The sequence below is a fragment of the Aythya fuligula genome, chromosome 4 (genome assembly GCF_009819795.1).
Source record: "Aythya fuligula isolate bAytFul2 chromosome 4, bAytFul2.pri, whole genome shotgun sequence".
Classification (NCBI taxonomy): Eukaryota; Metazoa; Chordata; class Aves; order Anseriformes; family Anatidae; genus Aythya; species Aythya fuligula.
This window is the reverse complement of record NC_045562.1, coordinates 41,281,928-41,304,557: the sequence shown is the minus strand read 5'-3', so window position 1 is coordinate 41,304,557 and position 22,630 is coordinate 41,281,928. Positions and strand designations below refer to the sequence as shown.

At 38.9% G+C, this 22,630-nt stretch overlaps 1 protein-coding gene across 1 annotated transcript in view; it reads left to right on the top strand.

The window, feature by feature from the left end:
• Positions 1 to 331: 331 nt before the first annotated feature.
• The window catches only part of INTU (inturned planar cell polarity protein), a 41,881-nt gene continuing 19,582 nt past the window's right edge, over positions 332 to 22,630 (top strand). Inside the window, exons 1-4 of the mRNA XM_032186306.1 lie at positions 332 to 492; positions 4,584 to 5,170; positions 13,995 to 14,080; positions 19,491 to 19,694. Coding sequence (XP_032042197.1) covers positions 332 to 492; positions 4,584 to 5,170; positions 13,995 to 14,080; positions 19,491 to 19,694 — 1,038 coding nt within the window. The remainder of the gene's footprint in view (positions 493 to 4,583; positions 5,171 to 13,994; positions 14,081 to 19,490; positions 19,695 to 22,630) is intronic.

Below are 22,630 nucleotides of genomic sequence, written 5' to 3'. Positions count from 1 at the left end.
GACTACTGAGACTCAGATGGTGCTTTCGAGGAAGCGGGGCGGGGGGAGGCTGGGCGCTCCAACGGGCTGGGCTGCTCTGCCGGCAAGCCAGAGAAGGCACGGGAGGAGCTCTCTGTGCCGGGCCCTGCGCTACGGCCGCCTCAGAGCGCTGCGGGGCCGCCGGGGGCTCCCCGCCGCCTCAGGGCCTCGGAGGCGGCGCCGCGGCCGTTAACGGCCGTTAACGCTCCGCACGCGCCGCCGGCTTCCCGCGTCTCCATGGCTCCGGGCCGCGGGCCGCCAATAGGAGGGCGCGGTGCTCGTCACGTGCGGGACGGGGCTTGCTGCGGCTGTCATGGCGTCCGGGGGGCACGGCGGGAGCGGAGCCGCCGCTGTTGCTGCTGCTGCTGCGGGCGCGGAGCCGCTGCAGGGTGAAGGCGTTGGGCGCGCGGAGGGCGGCGGCAGTGGCAGTGGCGGGAGCGGCTCGTGCGCCTCCTCCCTGTCCGCGAGCTCCGAGTAAGGGCGGGGCGGCGGCGGCGGCTCGGGGCTCGGAGGGTCGCGGGTTCGAGACCCGGCCGCGGCGGGGCTTTGGAAGCGGGGCTTGCTGTAGCGTGGCGGGGCGGCGTTTAGCCTGGCGATAAAGGGTCTTGTTGGTGTTGTTTTTCTTGCTTAGTTTTTAAACTTACAACGAGGAGCCTCCCTGGCCCCTCAGTTCAGGCGTGTATTTCCAGTTCTAATTCACGGCGCTTTGTCGGGGACGTTGTTTTCGTTATGTGAGAAGAAAAAAAGAAACTTTTAGTGGGAGAGCTTTGAAGGGTGTTTAAATATTCTTTGTTTTGTGCTTATCCCGCCCATCTAGCTCAGAGAAACAAAGCTGTTGGAGGTACAGCCGTGTAACTCCATGCCCGTTTATAAGCCACAACTCAGTGGTGACGCATTTCTGCCTGAAGCCGTGCTTTTTTGGTTTCGTGTGCTTTTCTTTTCCAATGGTTTCACCTAAAATACCATCTTTCTGTCATTCCTAACATGTTCTGAAGATCAAGCTGTGGTACAGTTCTCCACACAGAGCACAATATAAAATACTCCTGTACACGTTAAAACGTATCATTTCTGTCACTGCACCACAGAACCATGAGACCCTGATTTTAGGTCCAACAGTTCCTCCTGTTGGCATAGATACCCCTGTAATACTCCAGCCTTCTAAGTTCAGAAACAAGAGTGGGGTAGGATGGGATCTGTAGTGAAAAATGAGTATGGTTTTGCCAAGTTGCAGGTACAAAGGTAGGTTTGGGAGCTATTTTGAGGTAGTGGCATTTCTTCCTTTACAGATGAGTTGTATGTGGTTTCATAATCAACCGGATTTGGTTAAATTAAAGAAAGAAAAGTTGTTAACAACTAGTAATGTCCAGAAGAACTTCTGATGGTTGAACTGATAGTGCTCAATAGTACCACAAACATGGACAAAACAAAAGTACTCTGAGGAACACCAAAGAGAGGTCAGAAAAGAGAGGGAAAAAACAAAACAAACAAACAACAAAAAAAGCAAAACAAAAATATGTCTTTTTTTTTTTAAATTAATTTTGTCTATTTTAAGAATTTAATATTTGCTGTCACTTTTGCTACTTTTGATGGATCAGAGCCCCTGTAGGCAGCCATAGCTGTGAAGAGGATGGCAGCTCTGCATGTGCCACACCGGTGCCTCAGTCCACGGCTCTGCTTTGTCCTTGCTTAGCCAAATGCTGGGGAAACTGAAGATGATGATCTTCGACAGAGTATTATATGGGTGGAATTTAATCATGCAGTGCCGTAAAATATTAAAACCATGATCTGTTATCTTCATTAGTTGCTTTAAAACAAGGCTCATAGATGTTACTGCTTACAAGTTTCTTTGGGTGAAGTCTTATCTTGCTTCAAAATCGGAACTCGGTTCCTTCATTTCTAGTGAAGGTGTATCTCTTGCCATGAATGTACAACTTCAATTTGCATAGCTGTTCAGATGTTCATTCCCAAGAAGAAATTCCTGTGTGAAACTGTTCTTAGAGGTACGCAGGTCTTCCAGGTTGTTAGATCTCTAATGGAAGCCTTCAGACCTGCACAGAAGCTCAGTGTCTTGTGTGCTTGTTCTGGCACAAGGCAGAGTGCGAGAAATGAGATTTTTTTTTTTCCTCTTGTTTAAAGTAATTGTGAAATTGTAGCATTAGGTAACAAATAAATAAACATATCTTATGTACAGATTTCTTGTTTCAGACTTTCCTCTTTTTAGGTGCCTGTAGGGATCTGTATTTGGAAAGTCATAGTTCCTTTTTAGTGTGCCTTAGTGACAATGCCTTGAAGGAAAATAGTTTGTTCCCTTATGATACGTTCTCCATTCCCTGTGGGCTTATTCCTGTGGAACAACTTTACTCTGTGTTTTCTTCCTTGACAAGCCTTCGATCTCCTTCTGTTTGAGCGGACCAAGTGTGATGCTCCTACGCATCCCTTTCTTTTTTTTTTTTTTTTTTCTTGGACCATCAAATAAAATAGATGACAAGTGGGGAACATCATTGTATGACCTGATATCCAAGTTGAAAGTTTGATGTCTACCCCAAAGAAGAAATAGCTTCCCCAAAGACCACAATCCCATACGAAGAGGGAGTAAAAATGCTGTAATATGTCACAGGTGTTTCTGCTTTGTTGGTTTCTAATGTTCCCTTCATGAACCTTGTGTTTCCCAGTTTTGCTTACGCATGCCAGAATGCACTAATATTTTTTTAAAAAACAGACAAAAAAAAAAAAAAAGTAATATGCTGTCGTGTTATTTCTTACATTGCACCTTTTGCAATGATAGATCAGATAAGTGTCTGTCCACAAAAGCCGTTAGGTGTTGCTATCATTCTGATACTTCCTTGAATATTTTACTCAAGACTTGAAGTAAGAGCTTGCAAGCAATACAGGCTCTGATTTACTCATGGCCATAATGCCATCAGGAGTAGCCAAATTATCACAGGAGGCGACTTTTCTTCAAGAGACAGTGCATGATGAGTATTCCTGTCTGCAGCATCCTTCCACATCTTTGAGTCTCTGGAGTTTCAGGAAGAGAGTATTATCAACATGGGGTTTTTTTTGTATTCTTTTTTTCCAGCAAGACCTTCCCTCTGAGCTGTTAAAGGTGCTGTGATGCAGTGTCCATGTGTAATGTTCTCTGCTTAGCTAAGTTTTGAAGCAGTATCATTAAGCCATGTGTTCAAATTATGTGGTAATACTATGGTTTTAAACAAAGCTTGCTTCCTCTATTCAGTCAAAGTAGCTAGTTCTAGTACAAAGTGTTTGAATGTACATTAACTTCACACAATTAATGGTGTTAAGTATTATGTGAGTCTCCATTCCATTTTTTCCTCGTTTGATTGTTATCAGTGCAGTCTCAGATTTGTAGAAAATGAGATGTGGCTGTCATTAAGTCAGTCCGTGCTGTTTTCCAGGGGCAGGGAGTTTGAGCTGGTGTTGTCTGTTGGTGAAAATCTTCCTTGCAGAATATCCCAGATGTGCTTACACAGACTGCTAATGCTGATTCTGTGTGTCCGTGAGATCAAAAAGCTCTCTACTATTTAGCTTTAATGTTTTGGTAAATTAAAACAGCGATTGCTCTCCCTGTGTTGCTGTTGTGATCCTCACGCTCCTCATGTACTAGTGCTCTGTGGTTCATCTTGGAGTGGGGGAGTTGACAATTTCGCCTGTTGCCTTTTCAGCTATCCTTTTTTTCCTCAACCAAAAGAGCATGATTTCCTTCAGTCTCTTTCCATTTAAAACATGTTTATAAACTACTTATTACTTGTTTCTGTGCTCTTGTTGCAGTTACTACATCTTTCTTAAACTGTTTGATCCAAAACTGGACATGGTTGACACGTCGCCATTGCCAAATTAGGACAAAAATGTTCTCTGCCTTGCCGATGGCGCTCCTGCTAATACATCCTGCACTTGCCTTGCCCTTGCAGCAGCTTGATGCTAGTGGCTTAGTGATCTGCTCCAGCTGCTAGAACTTTCTGTAGCAGCACTGCCTATTTTCTCCTGTGTTTTTGTATGTGAGTTTGGGTATACTAATTTTAAACGTGTCTTTAAAAGTGTTACCTGGATTTCATCTGTTTTTTGTTATGTTAAGATTTTAAAATGTTCTTTACTTTCAATGACCTTGCAGTACGAGTCTTTTAAGTATGTAAGGGGAAAAATAATGGGAGAGAACAAATAGGGTGTGTTTCTTTTTCTCAAAGCCAAAGCCCCATCGTGCCCATGAACATAACTACTAATTAAAACTTGTAACACTTTTGTTTGCTCGCTTTCAGTAAAGACAGCACTTTTTGCTATGACTATTTTCCTGTAAGGCATTTGAAGAATCAATTTTAGTATCTGGGAGGAATGTCTTTCCTTCCTGTATCCATCATCTGTCCTGGAAGAGCTCGTATCTTCATGGCAAACTTCAAGCTGCTAAGCTTCCAATACTCAAGAGGCAGCATAGCTTTTTTTTTGCCTTGCACTCTCTGTATTCCCCTCCCCACTTGGAAGTAAGCAGATGTCACTTGCATAGCAGTCATCCTTATCAGAGCTATCACTGATCATTCTTCTTTCCTTCCCAGTGACCTTGAGCCTGAATGGTTGGATGGTGTCCAGAAAAATGGGGAATTATTTTATTTAGAAATGAGTGAAAGTGAAGAAGAAGCTTTACTTCAGAACACCTGTCCAGAAATACCAGCAGTGAATCATGTCAGGTTTCGTGAAAATGAAGCTGAAGTTATTCAGGAGGGATCACGAAAAGAAAGAAAGTATGAACTGAAGAAATTGACAAAAATATTAAAAAAGAAGAATCTTTTGCCAAAGCATTCTGCTAAGAAAGGGAGTGGAAGCTGTAACGTGCACTCCACTGGTCCTACTTCCATACTGAAACACCAATCCACTCAGAAAACGGGTGTCACTGTTCAGCAAAAATACAAAGATATATATGTTTATGTAAATCCCAGAAAACTGTGCGGTGCTGGAGAAGATGAGCAGCCAAGGCTTCTGGAGGCCTTGGTAGGGATTGTCCATCAGTCCTCATGGAGCAGCAGAAGAGCAGAAAAACAAGGCAAGAAGGATAAAGTCATCAGAGGAATCAGTGAAGAGAAGCTTGTAGTGCATGGTTTGGTGCCAGGTAGTTCAGCAATGAAAACGGGTCAAATACTGATTGGTAAGTAATCAAATAAATGCACTCTTCTTTAAAATAAAGTTTTGGTTTTTTGAGAGGCAGCTGACTTGAATATTCCCAAGATGTAAGTATAATTACAACAACTATTTTGTTAATTCTTGAGGTGGTATTTTAAATAAACATCACTGCGTTGGATGTTTTATTACCTATTCAATTTTACTGTATTAGTGGTTTCAAGAATATGTGACGTAAACCAGAAGGTGTTAGTACAGCAAGAAGATGGCCGTCCGTTTAGCCTACAAGGAGTGAGCAGCTTGAACTTAAGAAAAACAAATACTTCTGCCCGCCTTTACTTAATGCAGAATTTACTTTGTAGATTAGTGAGACTGGGGAAAAACTTGAGTAGGCCAAAAACTGTATCTTGTATTGATTCTTTTCTACTGCCCGTCGTAGGTAAGATGCTTTACTGAATATCCATTAAATGGATTTTGGGACACAAAAATGAGGAAAAAGCATTGAGTGAAGTATATTCATATGTTATAGACTTCCTTTGTGCACAGCCTTGTGTGGATATTCGTCAGTTTAGCAACAGCTTCTTCAGCAATTGTGGTCAGATGGCTTCCAAATATTTGGAGAGGCTATTGGCCTGAGAAGGCAGCAAGCCCCAGTGTAGCAGCTCTCCTGTGTGCTGGGTTGGCTCCTCAGACACTTCCACAAGCTGGTGCAACTAAGTAACCTGGCAGAAAACTAACCCGGAAGAAATATCGCCTGTCTAGTTTTTGGTGGTAAGTTAAACTGAGTCACAGAAGGTCTGACAAGCACCAGGGCTTGAATGACACAAAGGAATGAACTTCTGTGGCCAGCAGTGAAGGAGCAGAAGCAAGGACTCCCACCTCTAGCATCGGGAGGACACTGAAAGCACTCATGAGCCCCCAGTGTCAGAGACAGTAAATGTGAGACAGCTAGCCTGCATCTCTTAAGGGCAGGAGGTGGTTAATTGCCCCTGAAGCTCCTCCCTCGTAAGGAGAGAGCAAAGATGTGATACTGCGTAGAAGATCATGAAAATCTTAATAATGTAGTAGCACAAATCCCACAAAGTCAGCATGAGTGCGTTTGAAATTCCAACGTTGTGTGCATAAAAAGGCAAATCGTGCTTTGACTAGCTGATTCTCCTAGCACGTGTTTTCAGTAGGGATGCTAAGGAATACTCCAGAGGGAAAATTGGATAACTTTCAAATTTTACCAGAAAGAACTGATTAGTCAAGAAGTGGGGGATGCAGAATCAGAGGAGGAGGGAGGGAGTTTCAGCGTCATCTGCTGTGCTTAATATAATGGTATTTAACCCAATTAGGGTAATGGTGGGTATTTATAACCTGCAAGTTAACTTGGGGAGACAAATTTTTCTGTAACTACCTGTTCGTAAGAGCAGCCATGAAGTCAGGGTGGTATAGGCAAACATGAGGTCCAGGAGATAAGGCAAGCCTTCTCTGTGGTTCATCTTCATCTGCAGCATTTGATGTTTCCCAGAGCTAATGAGCACATTAGCACAATTGTTTGATGTATTTTTTTGTTTTGTTTTAAATAGAAGAACACTTAAATTAATCTAAGGACTCTAGCAGTGTAATGTGTGTAGGGTTGTCGACCAATATTGCATTGGTTTTACATGTTGGAAAGAAATATTTTCAAGCATACTATAGTTATTCAGCTTGCAGTTGGGAAAATGAGCTGTGTTCTGTGCCAATGGTATAAAGTATATAATTTGAAAGTATTTTTATGTGAAAATTATACATCTATAGCGAACACTGAGTACTCTAAAATTTTTATGTGGTGCCTAGAAGCAGAGAAGCTTTGCATAAATTAGATGCTTAAGTTTCAGTGCTGTCAGCATAAAGAATACACAGTAAAAATAATTTTGTTTCTGTGGGAAAAAAAAAAACTGTCTGGTTTACTGTCTCTGCACTGCACATCAGAGGATGAGATAGTTACAATATACACCCAAAGCATGATTTATAAGCAGTTCTAGTTCAGTAGATGGCCTCTTCACATCTTCTCAGATCCTCAGAGGATCTGAAGTTGGACAGAAAATTTAAGAAAAATACAGGAGAGCTTATAAGTTCTAGGAATTCTGTTCTGAACTTTGGAAACATTCAGTAAAGAAAGCTGTGGTCAGTCTAAAATGAAAGTATTTGCATAAATGTTAGTAATTTCTGGAGCTGTTGCAAATGAGAAATACCTGATCAGTGCAGCATGATGCCTGCTGGCTGGCTTAGGTGTAACTTTGTTCATCTTCATTAACTTGCAGCTTCCTGCTTTACTTTTAGCAACCTGTGAGGGATGGTTGCAGGTCTTTTTTTTTTTTTTTTTTCCTTTTTTTCTTTTCTTAAAGTGGGTACCAAGTATATTTTCCTCTGCAGGAGGCTGGGATTGTGCCTATGGTGGCTTCCTTCTGCCACTCCTTGCTACTGACTTTTGTTTTCCTCTGCTGCATCAAGACTCCTCCACGGACCATAGTCTTTCAGGGAAGGAATCTTCTGTGGGCCACAACCCTTTGCCTACTGACTGCTTCACTTTCTTAAATAGACCTGGGCAGAAGTGCCATGGGCTCCCCTCACTGGGCTGTTTTGGGTGCATCGTGAGTTGCTTCAAAACTGGCTGTGAGCAGTGACACTGAGCTCCTTCCAAACAGGTCACTCCTGGAGCACCCTGCTCCCAAAATCCTGCCAGGTGTGCCGAGGAGCATTCTAACTCTCCAGTCTTTACATCTGAGCTCTCTAGATTTCCTCTCCAAGACTTGTGTTTGTGATACATAAATAATCAAGTTACTGATTACCTGATATTTTCATTAGGAATTCAGTTGATTTATCAGCAGCAAGTATGTTAGCTATTTTAGTGGCTGCAAAGGTTGAATCAGGAGAGAGACTAAGCACTCTTGTTTTTTAACTTTGAATGACCAGTTACAAAGTGGTTATTACTTTAATGTTTTTAATAGAAATAACGGATTTTTTTCCCCAATAAATAATCATTTTCCTCAGGTGGCTTCTTCAATTTATTCTGAAATGTGTATCCTGTACAGCATCGAACACTCAGAAAATGAAACATCTGTTTATTATTTGTGCAGTGCACTATAACTTTTTTAAGTTTGCATATGGAAGTCGTAAGTCTTGTTGCTGTAATTTATTAACCAAGTAGAATGCAGCCGCTGACCATATGAAAGTAAATAAAAGTTTTGTAAGCCAAAAAAAAAAAAGACGCTTTAACCCCGTAAAAAAAAAATAACACACTATCTATGTGTCATTTTTCAGTTTGTTTATTTATTTACTTTAACAGCCCAGTATCCATCTTAAATTTATGAATCAAGCAAGTCCTCATAGTTTTTTTAATATTCTTGCTGTCACTTCCATTTGTGTTACAAAATACAATTACTTTTATCTCATGTTCCTTAAGTGTCTTTAGTATTTTTGGAGTATTTTTTCTTTCATTAATTCATTATTAACAATATGCCAAGCCTCATCTGCTGTGTAAATCTTTCTAGTTTCATCTCTAACTGTATCTTCAAAGATAAAAAGCTCCGCCAAATACTCACTTAGATCCAGTCAAATAAGGGTTGTAATAGGAAATGCCATTATAATTTGATTTCCTCCCCTCTCTCAACATCATGTTGAAACCTATTTACAGCAGGGGATACTTTCTGTAAATGCTGATGATGGCCATCTTTACTGTGGTATAAATGGAAAACTAATTTGAATGATACTGAAAATACAGAGAAGTTCTTTCACTATCAGAGTATGATCATCGCCCTCTTTGCTCTTATCTTTTGTTCTTACTACATTCATCGCTGAGGATCTGAATGCTTTGCATGAATTCTCTCATCTGACCAGTAGGCTCAACTGTCAAAAACATGTGAGCACCACCTAGGGAGAGGGATTATTCCTGAAGCATAGTGAAGATGGACTATAACAATCTGGCTTTGAACAGCTATCTAAAAGATGCAGGCCACTGTTGCAAGCTTCAGTTGAAAGATCCAGATCCCAATCCCACTTACTGATGGATGGCTTTCTGTGGGGTTTTAGTAATTCTGTTGATGTTAGGTGGGAGGGTTATTTATTTCCACTGAATAAAGAAATGCTTAAGTAGTAAACTTTGCTCCTTTCATTTGAATAGTACAAACAGTTTTTACTCCTTTAGAGTACCTCTGCTGTTGAAGGTCCAAAGTTCAACTCCTCTGCATAATACCTGAATTTAGCAATTGGACACAGATCGCTAAAACAGGCTATTGTCACTGGAAAGTGGTCTGTACTACACAAATTTAGAAGATACACACAAGTTTCAAACAATAATCCATCTACAAAAGAAACCTGCAGTCATCCTCAGACAGTCAAGGTAAATACTGTTTTTTTTCATTTGCAGAGGATGGAGCTAAGAGTTCTGGCAGAAAAATGTTCCTGAAAGGACCCCAATACTGTGAGAGTTTGAGATTTTCCGTGAGAAATTGCCATATATGGTGTACTTGTTGAAAAGGCTCTCCAAGGCGGAGATGCTGGGCACACAAGACAGAAACACAGAGCTTGTGTAAGCTTTGCTGTGCTCTCACTGTGGAGTTTGGGAAGTCGTTTATGTTCTTTTAATCTCCTCTTGAAGCATAACAGCGTTGGTAAAAGCAGCCTGTTAACATATAAAACAAGTAATTGATCTGGCTTTCTTCAGGAGAATGTGTTCCACGCTTTGCCTTTTTTGGAGAGAAGTATTTGAAGATTTATAAGTACTTCCACTAAGCCGTTACCAAGAACAGAGAAAACTAAATATCAGGATTTCATGGAAAAAAAAAGTGTTCTCAGTCCTCTCCCATGTGAACAGCATGCTTCTGATTTTTAATTCAGCTAAAAATGTTCACTTCCCATCACAGTGTGGAAGTGGTATTCATTCATCAACCCATGCCCCCTGGTTAATGGGAAGAAGTTCTGATTTAAGAAATGTTGCAAGAGGGTTTAACTCTATGGAATGGATGTTTAATCTGTGCCTCATGGGGGTAAAGTGATAGCAGTCCTGAAATAAACATTTTAGGGATGCCATACTTTCCCGAACTTCATCTTTTTACAGATGGGAAAAAAAATATAATTTTTAAACCAGGTGTTTGAGATCAGTGCATGTTGTTCTTAGGTAGTAATGGGTGGATGTGAGAAATCATTTTCTTCTCAACAGAGAATGAAGAGTGAATAATGAATACAGGAGCAAATTCCTGATTCTCTTCTACATGTATATGTTCCATCACTCTAATAAAATTCAATTCTGTTTGCCATTGGATGGAGAACATGTAGAGACATCTAATAGTTTTGTTATGGACTGAGAACAATCTTTAAAAAAAAAAGTGATAAAACGCAAAAACTTGATTATTCATTCTTCATTACTCAACAACAACAAAAACTTTATTCCTTTAAGAGAAGGATATATATTTTCTATAGCTATCTTTACTGACTGGAGATTTGATATCCTGATGCTATCAGAAAAAAAATGTACATCTTCTATTGCAGTAGCTCACAGTGTACCTAAAGATGGAACTGAGACTTTGGTCTAATGTTCTTCATCCTGTAACATACATAACGGTGATTTTCATGATAGGCAATTACAAGCTTATGCGCTGGTAGAAATACAAGCTGATAAGAGCAGGTCAAGTGCTATTCCACAGAACATTTTATTATACAGTATAATTTTTGTATACAATGGTTAATGAAAAAGCTAAAACAAAAAAGGAAAGTTTTACATTTTTGTATAACAAGTTTGAAAAGACCATTTCAAGGAAATGTCTGCTTCTTGTCTATGTAAGTATACATGTCTACTGCAGCAAAAAAGGATAAAGTTCACTTTGATTTCTGTAGTTACAAAGGTAATTTTTATTTTTTTTATCATGTTAATAGAGCACAGAAATGATGGGACAATGTATTTGCAGTACCATCTGTACAACCTTTTTATCTCTAGTGAAATATCTTTCTGCATCTCAAAATTCAGTTGTTTTAGTCTGGGAAAATTTGACTTAACTCTGCAAGCTATCAACCTCTTAAAAAAAGTCATGATTCTTTTTTGATCAACTGAAACAATTGTGAATATCATTTAGCCTTTTATTTTGTTTAACCTGAATTGCTTAAATGTGAGTGAAGTTAAACTTGGTATATTTGTGCAGTCTTTTTAATAGTTTTAACTAAGAGTGTAAGTCACTCACACTTCTAAGTTTTTCATGCTGCTAAAGGGGACTAAACATTTCTCAGTGAAAATGTAGAAGCAAGACTAACAAAGGAACTCTTGCATATATAAACTTTCACTGGTGTTAATTATCGCACTGGGTAGATCTTGTGGTCATGTGCCACTCAAAGATACTCTGCGTTCATGTATTTACATACTTCCTATTGTGCCAGTGGTGTCTTTCAATTCTGTTGTGTTTGGTGAAAGGAAAAGGCAAACATCCCCACTCCGATTCTGGAAGGGCATACTGATAAATGTAGCTTTTCTTAGTCGTATGTCAAGTTGCAGTTCTGTAATACTGATACTGCATTTTCTGGCAAAATGAAGACAGCCTCATGGGATTGCCTTGGCTGTGTCTTCTGGAAGGCTATTCCATTTATCGTACATGATCACATTTTTACAAATTGAATGGAATAAATATTTACCGTTCCAATGAAAGTTTTACATACATACATTAGGTGTCAAATGAATAAACACCATTTTGAGTATGTAACATGTAAATATTGATGGATCTTCTTCTTTCAAAGTGTATTTGTATATTCCACCCTGTGAGATGTGGTACAAAAATATTCCCTAAGTGCTAAGGTACATGTGTCTTCACTAAGTGTATGCAGCTGGTTTGAATGCCGTTTTGGAGCAGGGGATTAGATGCTTAGACTGTTGTCTTTGCAGTACAATTCATAATTTCCATAATGAAACAAGCAGAATACAAACAACTTTTTTTAAACAGTTCTCCAGATTTCTAGATTAGTACATATGTTTCCTCTTGTATTTGCGAGCCATGATCTTAAATATATATGGTACTACGCTGCTCTTCAACAAAGAACTTAGTTCTGTTTATAATTTCTTGTTGCATTAGTGCAGCCTGAATGCTCCACTCTTGACTGCTAACTTTCAAGTCCTGGGGTTCAGGCTTGGGCTCCCCTTGTTGCTCTTCAATGATGTTTAACTTCAAATTTTCCTATCTTGCAGTTGTCCTTGTGTTGAAGATTCACTAGGTGAAAACTTTACTGTGTTGTACATCTAGAAACACAGAGGTTAGGGGGAGAGTTACTATTACTTGAAATAGGGGGGGAAAAAAAAAAAAAAAGTCCTTCCAAATAGGATTTGCCTATTGCAGGTATAGCTGAATGCTATTACTAATGCTAACTCTGACAGTTTTTCACATGTCCTGGCACTTGAGAACAGGATAGGTGTCATGATAGCAGCTTCTAGCCTGCTAAATATGTTCTGGAATTCCTATACTAAATGGACGGAGCATAAATGTTATAAATGTAGGTACAAGTAATAAGAATACTGTGAACTGAGGAAATACATGATATGGGAAATACATAACATGAAATACCTTTAATTTGTATCCTTTTCTTACTGGAGCTTCCATTTGCTTTGAAAGTAGATGAATGTCCAAAAAAATCTTCTATTTTTTACTTCTTACTTTCTATTCCTTTTGTCAGGTCTAACTACTTTTATCCTTTGAGATTCTTTCTTAGCTTATTATTTTGTAATTTTTTTCCTCATCAATCTCTGTTTTCTTCCGTACACACTCCATGGTTAAACAATCTGTTTTTTCGAGGGGGATGAGGCAGAGGTTATCAACTAACGATTACTGTCATATTTCTCTAAAATATTTTCCTTTACTTGAGGTAAAGAATCTATTTGATTTTTGTACTTCCAGTGTGAGGGTGGTTTTTAAGTTTGTAAGCTTTACTTCAGTAAAGCTTCTCTTGGCTTTTATTACTGTGCCTTTAATTTTTCAAACCCTTTCTACTTGCACTTGAAGAATTTCTCTGGGATCCTGTTTTCAGATGCATTTTCAGTAATGGGAAAAGAGTCAGATTTCAGAAAACATGAGATGTCATTAGGCTGGAAGAACTGGCAGCTAAAAGCATGAAGAGGGCTGACTAAGATACCACAGAAGAGGGGAAGGCATTGGAAGGAAGAGAGCACTAAATTGTCATGTGGCTTGAGAGACGAAGGAGGTGTAGGCATGAAATGAGGTAGCTGTGATTAAAAAGTCATGAAGATGAGTGATGTTTCACAAGATGACCAGCCAAACAAACTGCTCACCACCATCACAAAATAAGGGTGGCCAAAATCTATCATATCTTGCCTCTACAGTCCTTGTTCTCTTCTGCTAACTCTAGTGCTTGTTAGAGCATCTGGGTTACAAAAAGTACCTACCAGGGGAGTGAAGAGCATTCTGCCAGTTCAGGGAACTGAGATGAGTTACTTAGGCGCACAGGAAATGCCAGGACTGCTTTGAAGAGAAGGGCTATGGGATGGTGAGATCCTCTCTCAGCTCACCCTTGAAACCTCTTCTGTAAGCAATGGGCTGGAACTTGTCAACAGCACAGAGGAAGATTGAGTCAACAGGAGTGACAGAAGCCTGGGCAGAGGGAAAAGGCTGTGCCAGTTGTTTTTGTAAAGCAATCAAGTGTGGCAGCTAGGACTTAGGAACATTCAGGTAATAAACTTGTTTCTAAGTACAGGAAATGTTGCAAGTACATGCAATCCACTTACTTGCAGTAGGTTAGTTATAATTGGATGCCATATTCATTTTTAAAACAAAACTCTGGCTTTGTACTGTGGTGTAATACCCTCTAATTTTTGCTTTTGTCTGTTTTATCTCCAGGAGATGCTCTAGTTGCTGTAAATGATGTTGATGTGAATTCTGAAAACATAGAAAGGGTTTTGTCTTGCATTCCAGGTCCGATGCAGGTACAGTAGTTGAACATTTATTGAATATGTCCTTTGTAAAAATGAATACTATTTATAGTTTTTTTTTCCTTAGGAACAAGAACTTAGGTGGTCTTGCTCTTAGATGGGGAAGGTCTAATTTTTCACTGACATCAGTGAAATGTGCAATCTGGCAGTAGTGTGTATGAAGCAAGATATTGATGTCTAGCTTTCAAATAAATAAATGTCAGCTGGAGACGGGTAGTGGTATTGAATGGATAGATAATGTATACAGTGCTATTTTCATCTACCTTGGATAGACAAAGTGTCAAAAAATGTCTGAATGGCATTTTTTGTCTATTGCTTTTTTCTTAAAATATTAATGATTGCCATGCAAATACTTAAAACTCTATCAATATAAGAGAATCACAAGAGTAAAATTAAAATTGACAGTGCTATTAAAGACATCTAAAAGCATTTAAATGGAGAAAATGATAGTTTTCACATTTAAATAGAAAAAAAATGAATATTTAAAAGCCTTGAGATTAATTGTGTTTAAGATCTTTAAAAATTGAAGTGATTGAAATTGATATTAAACAAACAAACAAAAAAGATGAAGAATGCCCTTTCCCACAAGACCTACTGCATTTATCTTGTCTTCTAGATGAACAATTATTTTGGAGCTATAATTTGGAGCTATATAATTACATAGCTATTCAAGAATTAAAACAGAAGAGTGTTAATTACCTGGGATGTTAGGAGCATAAAATTAAGTGGTTTTGAGTTACTCAGCTTAAATCCATTTCACTGGTGAACAGGAAGACAAGGTGAAAGTTGTAACTCGCTGAGAGAACAAGTTAAAATTAGTGTTTCTTACAGTAGGTCTGTAACCCCTTGGTAATTTTTCTTCAGATATAATATATGAGATGATGATGATAATAAAAGTGTTCTTCTGCCCCGAGATAAAAACAAGTGGGAATTTTAGGTTTTGTTATACATGCCTCTGTTGACAATCTGCTGTAAGTGCGTATAGAACTGCATCTGCAATTGCAGTGAGATTGAGTACTAGTATGTCAGTTTAGGAAGCTTTCCAAGATACTCGACAGCAAGAAGCTTGCCTAAGCTACCGGAGTTGTGGTGAGGTATTGGCAGAGCTCCATGGCAGACAAACCTTGTCTTGCCTGTCTTTGACCAAATATGGAGCTAGTGTAAGTATTGTTAAACACAGAATGATTAAAGAAAAACAGAGATGATATAGTTAACTTAATTGTATCCTTGCTAGATTAGAGGATATATGTTACTTGTTGCTAAAATGCAATGCAACCCTTTGTTTAGTAGTTATTTTTAATGCAACATTAACATTTACGTTGTCAGTAAATTTGTCAAGTAGACAGTGATTACTTGAAACGTATAACTGTTTGTCATGTTGGCTTTCCAAAACCTTCTATTAAAGTGCAATTATTCCTTTTTTTACTGTGCAATTTCAGTCAAGCCAGAAGAGTGATTGCTGAAATAGACCAATGGAGAATTTAAATACATGGTTGTTTTTTTTGCGGTGTAGAACACTGCGTTCATACTGCTGAAGAAGCAGAGGGTTGTTATTTCTGAGATTTAGTAATGAAGACAGCTGTTACACAAGCAAAATTGCTAATGTATTGTCATTCATTATACACTGCAAAAAATGATTTCTCATTCATTATACATTGCATCTAAAAAAAAGATGCACTTTAAAGAATCTTTAACATAGTTATAAGTTAACTAAATAATGAGCTGCGTCACTGTTCTGTGGGTTTAATGTTTAAAATTACTGGAAGTAATTTAGAAAATTACATACAAGGCTTCTCTCAGTTGCAGCAGGTGGTATAACTTCTCTCCTTATTGTGTCACTTTTCCCGGATTTTGTTTTCCTTACCTGAGTTTAGGCAAACTTGCTTCTGGGCTAGTTCAGCATATTTCTTGAGGAACAGCAGTCAACTGCTACATCAGTCCTGCCCCCCTCTACCTCCTTGCATGGCAGAGCTGTTTCTGGTGAAATTACTAAAATACACATAGGTGACAATTTAAATTAGTCACTGGGATAGTTAAAAATAAAAATTAAAAAAAAAAAAAAAGTCATAGTGATCTCTTTCAATCAGGTAACATTTTAAATATCCCAAAACCTAATGTACCTGACAGTTTTGGTGAGCTTTGTAGTCCAAGTTCCTAAAGAAGCTGGTATATTTCAGAGAAACTAAATATTCCTCACAACAACAGAGTTGTTTTTGTAATTTAAGGATCAAAAAAGGTGCTTCTTGAACATCATTACTGCTGTTTTTATTGTGTAAGAATTACAGTGATGTCCTGTGCTGCCTGTGACTGGTAGCAGAGATATTACTGCTTGTCTGCCCAGCCACCAGTTCTTCAAGGACAGGCTTGGAAGCAGCAGAACCTTTGAGATGTTTTCCTTGCACAAGAGAGAGGAGACCAAATAGGAAGAAGATGTGCATTAAGGAGTATACTTATCTTTAACCTGATACTTGGAAGTTGCAGAACCATATTACCTGAAACTTTCTAAAAATATTCAGCCTGAGGCAAATAGTCAGAATCAGAAATCTCAGTTTGAAATTTTGAGTAATGGTTTGGCAAATCATAAGCACATGGAAAACAGAGACTTAAACAGGAAATGGCAGGCAACCTTGAAAGGCAGGCAATGCCACCAGTTCTCCCTATAATAAAATCCATATTCTCGAGTATACAGCTTTCTTGCAGATAAACACAAAACATGCCTTGCTAGGTTAGACCAAAGGGGCAACAGCAATATTTTCTGTTTCTTACACCAACAAATGTTTAAGCAAAGAGATTTAAGAAGAAAATCAAGTGTAGGGTGACCATTGCATCATATTTTTCCAGATTCCAGCAGTCCACTAGACTGCACAGGGCCTTGTTGGATCACCTACTGGTTTGTAGCTTATTTTAGTGTAGTGCGTAGAATTGCCTTGACTTCCACAGCATCATAGAGCAGTGATTTACATAACTGAGTTACATGTTCTGTTAATTTCTGTTGGTTTTCAAACTGCTACCTGAAAAGTGCTTTTGGTACCTGCAGGCTCCTGTGTTACGAGTAGTAGTTAGCTGTCCATGTCCATGTCCTATCATTCTAAGATTTTGGAGAGCGCTGTCATGTTCCATTTCTGTCCTACCTTTCCTAAGCTGACAAATCCCCATCTATGTACCTTGTAGTTTTTTTGTTATTGTCACCTTCATCAGTTCCTTCATGCAGTTAGATTAAATTTTTTTTGAGAACTAAGTATTGAGAATATATCCATACTTTATAGAATGGAATATTAATATTTTCTGTGCCTTTCCAATTCTCCATTTTGAAATGATTTCATTTTCTTTTCTATTTTCTGCTGTGCATTGACCTGGTTTTCTTTAAGAGAACTGGAATTAAAGCTGTGAAAGATTTCAGTATTCACAGAAGAGTTCTTCAGTTGTCACACATTTAATCAGATCCTGTGCATTGTTGAGGATGAAGATTTGTTTCTTCTCTACAAAAAAAAAAAAAAAAAAAAAAAAAAAGCACTAGAGGGATAGGCTATGTAAAAATGTAGTCTCTTGGTCATTCTCTGTTTCAACATTTTCCAGCCTAGATGATCTTTTTCACAGTGAGCTTTTTAAAGACAAAAAGTAGATTAGAACTTGGATAAGAGTGAAGAGGAACAGAACAGGTCGTGCTTCTGGCTGCTATATAGAGTTAAGTAGACTCGGAAAGGAACTGGAAGCCACGTTACAGATACAGTTCTTGCAAATCTAGTGTCTTCACATCCGAGTAGTGCGGCATTGCACACAGTGATGGGGGAGCCAGCATGGAGCCCTGCAGGAGGAGGGAGAGTTGAGGTTCTGTTTGGCCCAATTTAATTTGAGCTCTTGCTTGGGGGGCCATATGGTTATGTCTCTAAGACAAGACCGACTGAGATTTTTTTAGTTTGTGAGACCAAAAGATAGACTACAGCAAAAATTACATCTGTGCATCATTAGTGTAGGAACTGTAGCCTAAGTGTTATAAGTTTCCACAGACAAGATGTAGTAGAAGTTAAGAGAAATAGCTCTTGAGCCTTGAGGAAATCTGCAAAAAGTTAAACAGGGTATGAACAAAATCCTCTGAAATACATGCAGATGGAGTGACGAAGAGAGAATTGGGTCACAGAATGCTGCAGAAGGAAACCTGCATCTCTACAACTGTGAGTGATCAAGTTACTGGGTCTTAAAAAGCCACTGCCTCTTAGCTGGATGTTGCTGCTCCTTGAGTCCTGTTAATATGCAGTGTAATGAATTGAAACTGAAATGATGAGGAGAGAGTGAGGGATGAGTTGCAGTCAGAAAAGAAAGTGGTAGCACGTGGCAGGAGAGCATGATGGAGTGCGGTGCCATTCCAAAGAACAGGAATAGAAAAGAGGAGGAGGCTGATAGCAGCCAAAATAGGCGAGGAAAGATTAATGAGTAGTGTCGGGAGGGAGTAGACTGGAACGGGAAGGAGGCAGCCAGTGACACAAATGTTGTAGCTTGAAGAGCTGATGATGGCACTGCTCTCAGATCCAGTGACAGGCAGTGGGTGTTTTTAAAGCATTGCAATTCCTTGCTGGCACTCCTTTCAAAGTGTGTACATACACACAATTATGAAAATATAAAAGTATCTATATTTAAATGTATAAATTGCCTTTACTTAGGCTTTTCAGATTGATTGCAACTGGGGAACAAAGAAACCTTTGCACTAATCACTAGGCTAAACTCACTGGCTTCAAAGACAATCAGGATTTGGTGTGACACATGATGCTTAGAACTTCCCAGTCCACAAGCTTTTTAAGGATACTTGAAAGCAGACAAATCATCTTGGATAAAAACATAGGAAATGAGGAACTGAGAGTGGGCCTACTTGGTTTTTGCTGTCCAATGTAAATGGATTTTCCTGTGCAGTTGTATCTGTCAGTGTGCTCAAAACAGCAAAGAAATGGTCATGAAGGAGCCTTGAGGATATATATTTATGGAAGGGCTGATGTTTTGAAAGAAGTCAAATATTGTGTATGTTTAAAGATGGTGATAATAGGTTTTGTGTTCAAACAAACCCAGAGCAGTAAGTATATTTTTCCATTCTCAAATCCGTAAAATTTGAGTATGAAAACACCCCAAACCACATGCTTACTCGCATCTTTCAGAGAGCATGTAATAGCTAGCTTTGTTGTTAATAATAAATGGTTATGTAACACTGCGTGTATAATTGTTTTTCCTCAGACAGCAGCAATTTTTGAATGCTTTTGTCTTGAATGTATGCTTACAAAAACTTACCACTGTGCCAGAGAAGTTTGCCTTTAGAAAAGCCATCTCTTAAATGGCTAAAACTACGTCTCTGTCATCTGATCTTAGAATGTAATTGTAAGTACAGCATCATTTTCACACTGATTAATTATCTTCATAGGTAAAACTCACATTTGAAACGTCAATATTTGAGCCTGAAGGAACATCTCAGCAAAGGAGCAAGCGGGCACAGTCAAGTATGAACAACCTGGTTCGGCTTTTGTGGGGGGAAGACAGCGCGGACCTTCAACAGGCGACACGAGATGTGCCTCATATTGTTATGTTCCTCTCACTGAAACTGGACTCTGAAACATCTAAGGATGAGGTATGTTGCAAACTAAGAAAAATGAAGGTGAAAGATAAAAACTGACAACAGCAAATGTTATGTCTGTTGGTATTAAAAAATAAATAAATCCTGGTAATCATTTTGAATAGCCTGCCAAATATCTTTTTTTGACAGAAACAAGGCCTGAAATTCCAGGGGGGGGCAGCATCATTGCTGGCAAATTCTAATTATGCTTGAAATCACTTCGGCAGTACTGAATGTCTTGATAGAAAGAACAGACCAGGTGTTAACAGAGAAAGCAGAGGCAAATTCAGAAGTTCATTGTTGTCTCCCAAAAGCTCACTGTGACGTTTTCAATGCACCTCTCAAACTTGAAGTATGAAATCCTCCTAATCAAAAAAAGCTTTTCCCCAGCAGGAGCAGTTGGCAGCCTTCATACATAATCTGTCTAGTGCCTCCTGTTTTGAAATGCTAATGTGCCTTTTCTTAGAAGACTCTTGCTTGCATGTCTGCTGCTTGCAGCCAACTGTTGATTCTTGCATGGGCAACATTTTTTGAGCTACCCAAGTACTCTTTCTTTGTCCCATAAAGTTCCCTTTCACTGCTCTTTCCTTTCATGCTCCTCAGAAAACTTGTGCCAGTGTATGTATAACCCTTTGTAAGTTTGTGTGGATGTTGTTCCTGGCGTAGCCATAGCTACAAAGGCTCCGGTCAGAATGCAGGGCAGGCACAGAACCGTGGGGAGGGCTGAGCTTGGCCTGAAAATGACAAATGGCCAAAGTGGACTCTTCAGAAACAGACGTTGGAAAAAGACTCTTGTCCCCGTCCGTAGAGTCTCCTCAGATTTAATATAGGCCCCAGTGACTTATATTATCTGTGCTGTGGAGGTAACAAATGAAACAGTTTTTTCCAGTCTCTGGGGACTGGTGGGACAGTGACAGAGTGGGGAGCAGAAGACAAACAGTTCTTTTTCCCTCCCCTAATTAGTCAGATCCAGGCAGCACTCCATCCCTTCTCTGGGATGTCTTTAGCTTTTTAATACTATTTTTCAACTGATAGAAGTCAGTATTGCTTTGATCTACTATAGAGAAAGTGTTACACATAATGGAGTTTATTTTCTAAAGACAGGGTTAGGGAGGAGAACCCTAGAAAATTGCATGATATTATGATACCATTAAAAATGTTGTATAGTTTGCAGAGTCAGTTGTGTGAAAGCTAGGAAATGACAGATTTATGGCTGCTTGTGCAACTTTGAGACATTTTGTATATATTTAGCATGACATTGTCTGTATTATTTTTTTCTGAAAGATGCCAGTCTTGTGTAGAGCAGAAGATGATGGACAGATGAGTATGTATAAATAAGGCTTAATAGGCAGCCATAAATCCAGTACTTCATAACTCTGGAGTACACGACTTTGTAATATAAATCATGTGCTTTTTAACCCTAATATTTTTAAGGTAACGTGTGCTTCATTATGTATTGCAGCTACATACTGACACTGTAAGCTTTGGTTTGCAGTTCTTTCCAATCTTGTGTAAGAGACTATAGGTTTTCATAGAAGGTACCTTCAGTAGAAATTATATCAAACTCTTGCAAATTTTATAGAACCTTCTTTCTGTGATTTATACACACACACACACACACACAACTGAGACTGCTTTCATTAAAACATACAAAGCCACGGTATTTTTCTGCTTTGGTATTTCCCTGTAATAAAAATTAACAAAAAAGCTCATTTAGCTGTGAATTAAATAAATGTTACATGTGTGGAACAGCTGTGGGCAATTGTTGTAGACTTAAGTGACCAAGAAAACATTGGTCTTTAGATAAATTTTATGAAATATTAAAATATAAAAAAATAAAGAAATCAAGGTCTCTGTCTCCCCTGTTGCAAGGTAAATAGATATGCAAATGCCTAATGGTAACACCTGCACTTCAGAGTAAATGGAACAGTGCTTTCTTGCCCCATTCTTTCTCTACTTTCTCCCTAGAAACAGGATTAAGTCAGAATGTTGAGCTGAGGTAAAAGAGGGATCATATTGCACTTTTTCTCCCTTCACACTGTGGAAGAATTGTTTCCTGATAAGTCTTGGCAGTTATGTAGCCCCAGATAGTCTCTAATGTGCAGATATGCTCTGCTGGTGTAATCGAGCTCTTTAAAACATATATTAACAAAAGACCACTGGCTTTTCCGAGGCATTTGTCTTTAGTTTCATTCGGTATACAGTAAGCGACATTTATCCTGTAGATTTACTTTTCCAGACTTAGTTTACAGTATTTCAAATTAGCACTGAATTACTATACACCCACGCCATCTTGCACAATCGAAAAATATAATGGCCCTTTACTAAGTTTCTTTACCCATATCCAAAGGAAGCACCGTATGCAGATCACATCCTTGCAAACAGTGGCAACTAGGGCTAGTTACTAATTCTTCCACTTGTGAGCCTTTGGCACCCAAAGATCAAATTAATGATCTCTGAGACTTGTAAACTCAATCTGACAGTCACAAAGGAAAGTATTTAGGACGTTAGCATGTGTGTAGTGAGAAAGTTTGATCTTGTCTTTTATGCTTTAATTCCAGGTAGGTGTTATGATTATAACATACATTATTTGTACCAACATGCGTTATTTGCACCAGCAGACGTTACAACATCTTTATGCATTTGAACTGGTTTTGGTGATACCATGTTTTAGAAGAAATGGCCTTTGTATTCCTTCTACATGACAGTTTTACTGGTAGCACGTGGTTAGTACGTGTGCAAAGTAGGTGTTACTGAGTAGGCTGTTGAGATATCTTCGTTCTTACAGACACTTGGGCTTCCTGTAGCATTTCACTCCATTTTTATTATTTCTAAATGAATCTTGAAGAATTTATAGCGTTCTTTTAATCTGTAATTTATTTTTACTCTCATATAAGGTGCAATTTGAAGCATCTTTTGTCAGTGTACTGTGAGGACAGTAGGAATTTTTT